This window comes from Carlito syrichta, unplaced genomic scaffold (genome assembly GCF_000164805.1).
Source record: "Carlito syrichta isolate Samal-C Ts95f unplaced genomic scaffold, Tarsius_syrichta-2.0.1 Scaffold314092, whole genome shotgun sequence".
In the NCBI taxonomy this organism is placed as follows: Eukaryota; Metazoa; Chordata; class Mammalia; order Primates; family Tarsiidae; genus Carlito; species Carlito syrichta.
In genome coordinates this window covers 310,431-319,946 of record NW_007258188.1, presented here as the reverse complement: position 1 = coordinate 319,946, position 9,516 = coordinate 310,431, and the positions used below count along the sequence as shown (strand labels likewise).

Here is a 9,516-nt window from a genome sequence, read left to right as displayed (position 1 = left end):
GAGTTGGAGTCTCACTCTGTCACCCAGACTGGAGTGCAGTGGCCGCTCCCGGCCACCGCAGCCTCGACCTGCTGGGCTCCGGCGATCCTTCCGCCTCAGCCTTCCGAGTAGCCGGAATTACAGGCGTGCGCTACCACGCCCGGCTGATTTTTTGATTTATTGTAGAGATGAGGTCTCGCTGCCCAGGCGGGTCTCGAACCCGCGGGCTCAGGCAATCCTCTCACTTCAGCCTCCCAAAGGCGCGGGATTACAGGCTGAGCCACCGAGCCCGGCTCTGAATGTGATTTTGAAGTATATACCTTTTTTGTTACAAAAGGAATAAGAGGCAATAGAGCACAGCTATAGTCTGTTCAGACCATTTTAATGTATTTTGGATATCTTTGAAATAATTTAAGTTACTGAAATTTATTTAAAAAATAATGTTTCTTATTATAAATGACACCTATGGAGACATGTAAATACATAAATGGTGGATGGGTTTTTCACCCGGAAAGGGTAAATGCTTTATACATGTTGTGAACTTTATGGGTCTGAAGCTATATGAGCTGTGCATGTGAAGAAATGAAGCACATAATAGAGTATGTGATAGATCTGACCCATTGCTCTTTTTTAAAAAAACAGCATTAACTTTAATTGCTGACTCTTTATTTGAATCTATTACGGAATAATAATACCATTTCCTAGACGGTTGTAATTTTATTGCTGAAAGTTTTTAATTACAATCAATAGTTTTCTTTTTTTTTTTTTTTGAGTTGGAGTCTCACTCTGTCGCCCAGACTGGAGTGCAGTGGCCGCTCTTGGCCACTTCAGCCTTGACCTGCTGGGCTCCGGCGATTCTTCTGCCTCAGCCTTCCAAGTATCTGGAACTATAGGCGCGTGCTACCACGCCCTGCTAATTTTTTATTTATTGTAGAGATGAGGTCTCGCCTGCCCAGGCGGGTCTCGAACCCGTGGACTCAGGCAATCCACTCACCTCAGCCTCCCAAAGGTGTGGGATTACAGGCTGAGCCACCGAGCCTGGCAATCAATAGTTTTCACTCAAAGATTGACACTAGGGAGAAAATATTTATAACCATTTTTGATAGATTTTTTTTTTCTCTTATGGTACAGAATTTTATAATGGTTATTATTTTACATTTTTCAAGGCAGTTAATGCAAAGGTATATTCTATACAGTTAATTAATATTACTGTCTTAAACTTGAATTATTTCCTGTTCTCATCTCCCCAAGGTCTTTTGCAAATTATTCTGTACTAGAGATACAACAGAAGTTTTTAAAATTTAAAAGTGTATAAGGGCTATATACTTATCCCATGTAATTTCATTTATTTCTGCGGATTTTTATACACTTTTTTTCCCTATGGAAGAAAAGTAATTTTTAATCTCAGAAGCTGTCCAGCATATACAGTAGTAGAGAGAAAAATAAGATAAACCTTTATGTTTACCTATGACCTGACTGTAACAGCTTAATTCTATTTTTATAGCCAGTCTTACTTCATTTCAACCTTTGTTCATTCTCCTTCCCCAAAACCCCATTTTAAATTAGAAAACGGAGACAAGGATGTAATGGTGAATTATGCATTATCATCAGTATAGCCATGAGTAAAATTACAGTTTTCCCCCTGATCTACTGATTTTTTCATTTGCTTAGAAAGCTTCATGAGTTTTATCTATGGATCAAAGCCAACTGTCTGAAATAAAATTTTGGTTGCTTTCTGTGGTCAGTTCTTGAGAATGGGAAGATTTATAGTCTCAGGAAAAGAGTGTATAGAAAAGAATCTTCTGAATGCCTAACCTGTCATAGGGTCATGCTTAAGAAAGTAATGCTGACTTGAATATATTGAACCCAACATAGTAATCTAATTTTCTTTAATTCTTCTTTCAAAAAGCATGGCATAAAGCTCTTATTCATATATGCTATAGTCTAAGACTAAACCATGTTTAAAACGAGGAGAAAAATGGAAAGAGTTATGTGAAATGTTATCAGTTGTTGAACTTTTTACTATGCTGTATGAAAATGATTTCATAATTAGTATGTATTATAATAAAAACAAAGAAGATGCTTTATTAAGCATATCTTATAAACAGATAAGATTTGAATTAATACCATTTACATAAAACTTGTTCTGAGAGCAGTTAATAGGGATATGAATTTCTACAACTTTAAATTCGTATGGGTAGTGCCAGATTGTATTTTGTAATGCAAGATATGTTCTATGAGTGATGGATTTGAGAAGAACTTTAAGCAATATTTTTCTATATTATGCTCTCTGTTTCAGATAAAGCGATCTAAACTTCATGAGCAAGTTTTAGATTTGGGACTGACATGGAAGAAGATAGTAACATTTTTGAATGAAAAACTGGAGAAGAGTAAAATGCAAATTTTAAATGAAGACTTAAAAGATATATTACATGCTGCAAAGCAAATAGGTATAGTTTTCTTCTATTTTTTTTTTTTTAAGAACGAGTAAGGCTCAAAAATAGATTCTGTGTAAACTATATGCTATATAATGGAAAGCTAAAATTTCCAGGCAAGTATTCATAATTATGAAAGACAATCCTATTTATCAATGAGCTTGGGATAGAGGATGGTAGTCCTACGGGCATGGCAGAAGTAAATTAGTAATTATAATACAGTCAAGTATAAAGGATTTGTTGGAATTTAGAGTTTGAAAGCTCTCTTGATAGAAATGAGGATAAATTAAAAATTTAATGTAGCTCCAAGGAACTTAAAAGCCATGTAGCTCAATCTCTTAGAGCAGCACTTAAGCTGTACCTTGACTGCCTCAGTTCCCATTTCACACTAACATTCGTATCAATTGATTTTATTTGAAGGAAATTACCTTTTGAAATTGTAATACTGTAAACTAAATCAGGTTACTTCCCAAGGTTAAAAACAAAACTAAATGAAACAAAACAAATGACTCTAGTAAAATACCTGTATATTGAAATTCATCATATTATTCCAAACTCTGATAACTAAAAAGCATACTTAATACCACTTTAGTTCTAAACTTTCCAAATTCAGCAGGCTTGTACCTACAAAAAGTCCAAACTCCTACTCTGGTCCTGTATGATTTGGTCTCCCTCTTTCTTTCTGACCTCATGTCAGCCTTGACCTCACCAACTGTGCTTTCAGACTATGACTTCCGCAAATTTACCAAGCTACTACTTGTTTTGGATCTTCCCACATGCTGCTTCCTGTGCTGGGGATGTTCTGCACTAATCTTAGTGGAGGTAGATCCTTTTTTGGTCATTTTTAAACTAGCTAACCCCAGTTATTTCCTTAATGAGCCCTTCTCTTTAATCTTGAGTTGTTATGCAGTCACTTTGTTTTATAAATTTTCTTTATAACATATATCGTTATCTGACATTTTGCTTGTTTATTGTCACTATTATGTAGGTTTCCTGAGAATATGGTCTTATATTTATTGTCATATTCCTGTATTTAGTATTCTAATAAGTAATCCCAGTGCCTGGCATATTTTAGGATCTTAATAAAGATTTGTTTGATAAGTAAAATTTTTTCTCAGATGATTTCTTGGTAAAGAAAGAATTTAGATCCTTACCTTACCGTATGCTGGTTGGCAGTTTTCTTCCTTATACCAGTTTTGGAGCGTATTTCTGTTATATTTCATGGACTTGAAAACTTGCTTATGGTCATCAAGTCTTTGCTTTTTTCTTCAAATATTTTGACTTTCAAAACAATGATATTTAATGATCATTAACCTGTAATCTAATATAATATTGAATTGAATGTCCTTATTGTTCTAGGTTGTGAGAGTACAAAATAAATGTCTTATAAGTTTTACAGTTAGATGATTTTCAGAAGTTTGCTAAGTAAAAATTGAGTTTGCTTATGCCTAGGGGAAATCTAGAGCACACTTTGATGAGATTTGTAGTAGCATTTAGCATGGAATCACACTTTATATTTTAAGAATATAGAGGTAGTTAGGGTCTTTTAAAAAACTAGCAAAAATGCAAAATATTCCACCATAAATAGGATCTTAAGTCTCTTAGTTTTCACTATATTCATTTGTAAGATGTTGGGGCTACTAGAGTCTGACTTAAGTGCTTTTAAAAACTACAGAATGTCCTTCCTCTTCTTTAGTTTTATTATAAAATGCCTCAGAATACTTAGCAAAAACAGTAATGAAATATTGAGCCTAGCCAGGCTCGGTGGCTCAGCCTGTAATCCCGTGCCTTTGGGAGGCTGAGGTGAGTGGATTGCCTGAGCCCGCGGGTTCGAGACCCAACTGGGCAACTTGGCGAGACTTCATCTCTACAATAAATCAAAAATTACCCGGGTGTGGTAGCGCATGCCTGTAATTCCGGCTACTTGGAAGGTTGAGGTGGAAGGATCGCCGGAGCCCAGCGGGTCGAGGCTGTGGTGGCTGGGAGCGGTCACTGCACTCCAGTCTGGGCAACAGAGTGAGACTCCAACACAAAAAAAAAAAAAAGAAAAAAGAAATATTGAGCTTATTTAGTACTGTGACTAAATCATTTTTTATATAAATGATAGGAAAATTAAGGTTAAAAAAACTCTTTAGATTACTACCCTAAATATCTGTGTCCACAAGTTAAAGAATACTGTTTTAAATTTAAATTGTCATTAAATTTAATTCTAGGGTCTTACTGTGGTGAAACATCTGGTTTATTCTTAGGGACTAATCAACTGATTGATGTGTTTAAGTAGTTGATTATTTTGAGATGTAATATCTTAAAATAATATCTCTCAGATAAAATTTTAATGTTGCATTTAGGCAAGTGCTCTGTTACACCTACTTTTTAATACTGTGCTTAAGTTGAATAACTATTAGCTTTAGTGAAACTAAATAGTTGAATAGTAGATAGCTACCCTTTCTGGATGAAGATGCTGCTGAACTGGAAATGTAATTAAAATGAGCATCTTTGAAAAGCTTAGTCTCATGGGGAAAATGCCCTTGTGTTTTTTTTTTTTTATGTTTCTCTTTTGGCACAAGTAATTTTGGTGTAATTGTATTTAAAAGGCAGAGCAAGATAATAAAAAAATTAAATCTCATTTAAGTATATTATGAGACACTTAAGATCACGTATATTGTTTAGTTAGAACAATAGATATTTTAAGCTGGAGGAAACATCTGGGTACATCTGGTCTAATACCTGCATTTTGTATGTGAAGAAACAGGGTGAAGTTTAGATTGTTTCCCTGGTTGGTATGTGGTGAAGGGAGGCCTAGATCCAAATACTGAAATAGAAACATGATAGAAATCCTAGCTTTTTAACTTTCCTTGTCAGAAGTCATGTTCTGTTTAGTCGACTTTTCAGCTATTCTTAAATTTACTTCCTCTGTTTATTTACCATTGCCCTACTTCAGGCTTTGATCATCTCATGTCTGAGCTACTAGTCGTGTATAACTTTACCTTCTTTTCTCATCTAACTTCTTCACTGTCACTAAACTAATCTTTGTAAAAGGCAAAGCTCAATTTTATTTCCCAGCTTACCTTCTGGACCAATTTTTTTAGAATGACACTTAAGAAAGCTCCTTTATGAGTTGACACAATTTACTTATCTCTTTGTCATTGTATCACATGCAACCTCTGTGCCAACATGTGTAGTGTTTACTGTCGTAATTTTCTGAACATTGCATAATGTTTTCTCTTTTTTGTGTTAAAATAACTTTCCCCATTGTGTACAGCTGGTGAAATACTTCTTATCTCTGAAGAAATGGCATAGGCTTTCTTCATTATTTTTAGAGTGTATTTTTCTCATTGTTTGATAATTTTGACCTCTGTCTCCTCCCTGATGGACTGAGAATGCTTTGGTGATACAGGGGTATAGAGATCACAGTATCTTTCTACTTTGGCTCCTGCTGTGCTGCAAGAAATATAGTAGATGTTCAATAAACAAATGAAATATTGAGAATCCAATTAAAACTCCTTTATGGTCTTCACTCACTACCTATAATACTGACAGTGTCTTACAAATGAGTTTTCCCTTTTGTTGTTTATTTTATTTTTTTGAGTTAGGGATCTCACTCTGTCGACCACGCTGGAATGCAGTGGTACAATCATATCTCACCACAGCCTCAAACTCCTGGGCTCAAAGGATCCTTCTACCTCCATCTCCTTAGTAGCTGGGATTATATGTTTTCACCGCTACACCCAGCTAATTTTTTATTTTTTGTAGAGACAGGGTCTTGCTGTTTTGCCCAGGCTGGTCTAGAACTCCTGTATTCAAGCAGTCCTCCTGCTTTGGCTTCCCAGAGTGGTGAAATTATAGGTGTGGGCCACTGTGCCCAGCTATTTTTTTGTTATTTTTAAGTATTCCCCCTTTCCCCAGTTTACATGCAATACAGCCCCATACCTTTTTACAGTTTGATTTTTCCTTCAAATTATATTAATAATATAATTTAGCTTTAAGGAAATGTATCAGTTAATACTATTCTTGACCCTTAATCTTAGTATATCCAATTACTTTTGGTAGGCACAGCTATCTCCTATCTCCTTCATGGATTTTGAAGAATGCACTCAATCTTATTAATCTATATTTTGTTGGTAATGAAACTCTTTTTATGGTAACCTATATTCTGTTGTTAATGAAATTTTGTCAGTTATTACTTTTTAATAGTAAAATCTTATTTCCTAGACAACTTACAAAACCATAATGGATTTATAAATGCCATAAAGCCACATTCTGTAAGCTAGTCCTGTTCAGCACACCTTTTGATTCATACTTTTCTTAAAGACAAAGTATTAAAGGTAAGACACATAAAAATCAAAACCCAAACAAGAGGTTATAAAATAAACAGAACTTTGTCAGTATATTATGGACTTTTAAGTCAAAACATTTTTTAAAATAAAGGGGTCAAGGTAGAGAGTGGCAATTTATGAGATGCATTATATATTAGGCAAGTATCTCTGTAAGAATGTTAAATTATCATTTCAGGAGGCTAGTAAGATTTGCACACTGAAGATAGAAACTAAGGTGGGAGTCAAGGATAGTAGACAGTTGGTAGAAAGATCCTATAGTTCCCTAATCAGCGCTGTAAAAACATCTCTTTTAGAGGCAGATCAGAATATTTGAAGTAAACCCAGAACACCATTGATCTAAGGATTTCTCTCTAGTCTGAATATAGATCAAGATTCAGCCAGGACTGAACTAGTTTCTTCCACTGTTCAAATTATTTTGTCACACAAAGATCCGTTTATTTTGTAACCTCTGATTTATTTAGGTTTTGACTTTTTTATGCATCTTACCTTTAATACTTTGTCTTTAAGAAAAGTGTGAATCAAAAGGTGCATTGAACAGGACTGGCTTAGAGAATGTGGCTTATGGTATTTATAAGTCCATTATGGTTTTGTGAGTTGTCTAGGAAATAAGATTTTCCTATTAAAAAGTGAGAAATCAAAACCTGGGAGGGAGAGCAGTTTACAAAGCAATGACTGGAGAAGAAAGAATTAAAAGATATTAGCAGAATCTGGCGGCTCTGTCTATGTATATAAGGGTAGACATTTAGAAATAGAAAGACCTGTTGTTTATGGAATATGACAGGTGGATTTTCAAGAGTATTTGTGAAAAATAGATATTTTGAAAATTGCAGATTACAAAAGAGTACAAAGAGTTTTAATTTCCATAAAATGGCAGACAGGTAATTTGAACAACTCTCTGCTGAGAATAACTAGAAAAACTATAAAATACAAAATTTGTTTGACTGTATCAGAGAACTACCAAAGAAGTGAAGAATTATAGGGTCAAGATCTGGAAGCAGAAATCAACCCAGAAAATGTGATCCTGGTATTTGGGCCACTTTTTCCTGGAAGTGACTGTCCATTCCAGAAGAGGAGCCTGGATGGAAAAGAGGAGGATGAGAAGATGAGCAGAGCTTCTGACAGATTCAAAGGACTAAGATGACAAAAGTGACTAAAATGGACAAAAGAGGAAATAGAAAAACTGAATATTTGACTGTTAAAGAAATTGATATATAATTAAAAATCTTAACTACAAAGAAATCTAAATGCCTTGATGGCTTTAATAAAGAATGTCATATAATGTTATTTTTAAAAAGTATGAGAGTACTGTTGAAGATTAAAAGAAGGTAAAGGCATATAATAATCAAATGTAGTGATGCGTGATCCTCAATTGACTCTAGAATCAGAAAAAAATTATAAAGATTTTTTTAGACTTTTGGAGAAATCTGAATATGGTTTGGGTATTATTAGGTAATATTGTAGGTGAGGTAGTTATGGCTGTATCAGAGAATATCCTTAAACTCAGGGAATGCATACTGCAGTATTTGTGGCAAAATGTCATGAAGACTGCAGTGTACTGTCAGATGGGTCAGTGAAAAAACTATACATGTGGTGTGTGTATGATCAAAAGGTGCATGCCAACTTATGTGATTACATGCAATGTATGCAATGAGTAGATTAATAAATATGGACAAATATTGTGATTCACAGTAAAGTAATGATTAAAAATTATCTGATTATTCAGTAGATGAAGAAAAAGCATTTTATGAATATCTAATATCCCACTTATAAAAATTCTTAGCATATTAGTAACAGAAGGGGACTGACTTAAATTTATAAAGGGTAGCAATAAAAAAACCTAGAGCAAAAGTGCTTAACGGTGCATATTAAAAGCTTCTCTGAGATAGGGAAGTAGACAAGAATGCCTATCACCGCTTCTGTTTCTCACTATACTGAAATCCGTGCTATTATAATATGACAAGAAAAAGAAAGGGCATAAAGGCTAAAAAAAATACACAAAACTCAGCCATTATTCATTTATTCCCGTAGAAAATGAATTTAGCAATGTCAATATAAAAGTCAGTTTTGTTTCTACTTATCAGAAGCATACTTTAATAAATTTTAGTTATTTTTATGAATTTTATAAATAAAATTTTACATTTACAAAAGCATCAAAAAACATCAAATACTTAGGAGTAAATTTAACAGAAGGATGAGCAAGACTTCCTCTTGGAAAACTAAAATATTGAGAGAAATTAAAAACCTAAATAAATGGAGGGGGATACACCAAAGATTGGAGGATTCCCTATTATAATGATACTGTTTTACCCAAATTGATCTATGGATTCAGTGCTATCACAGTCTTATGTTTGAGAGTGTGTGTTTGTGTGTGTAGAAACTGAAAATAATCTGAAAGTTAGATGGAAATTCAAAGGCAGAGAATATCCTGATCAGCCATGATAAAAAAGAGAGAGAACTCACTCTAGTGGATATTAAAATTTATTACTCACTTTTATAATAAGTGAGAAATTTAGACAGTGTTAATGTTGGTCTGAGGATAGACAAGTAGAACCAGTATGGTAGCATATAGTTTAGAAACTAACTTACAGATATTAGGATACTTGATTTATGATGAAGGCCATAAGGTAGTAAGAACAGGCCGTTTTTTCAGTATACGGTGCTTGGTCAACTGGATATACATTTGAAAAAAAAATCTGCCTATACATAATTTAAAGCAGTTTGCAGAACCAAACATGACACACAAGACAATAAATCTTCTAAAAGAT

General features: G+C 34.2%; 1 protein-coding gene across 1 annotated transcript in view; it reads left to right on the top strand.

Moving 5' to 3' along the window:
- The window catches only part of LOC103273576 (activating signal cointegrator 1 complex subunit 3-like), a 23,887-nt gene extending 15,995 nt beyond the window's left edge, over positions 1–7,892 (top strand). Inside the window, exons 3-5 of the mRNA XM_021719043.1 lie at positions 2,279–2,429; positions 6,627–6,676; positions 7,809–7,892. Coding sequence (XP_021574718.1) covers positions 2,279–2,429; positions 6,627–6,676; positions 7,809–7,892 — 285 coding nt within the window. The remainder of the gene's footprint in view (positions 1–2,278; positions 2,430–6,626; positions 6,677–7,808) is intronic.
- Positions 7,893–9,516: the final 1,624 nt, after the last annotated feature.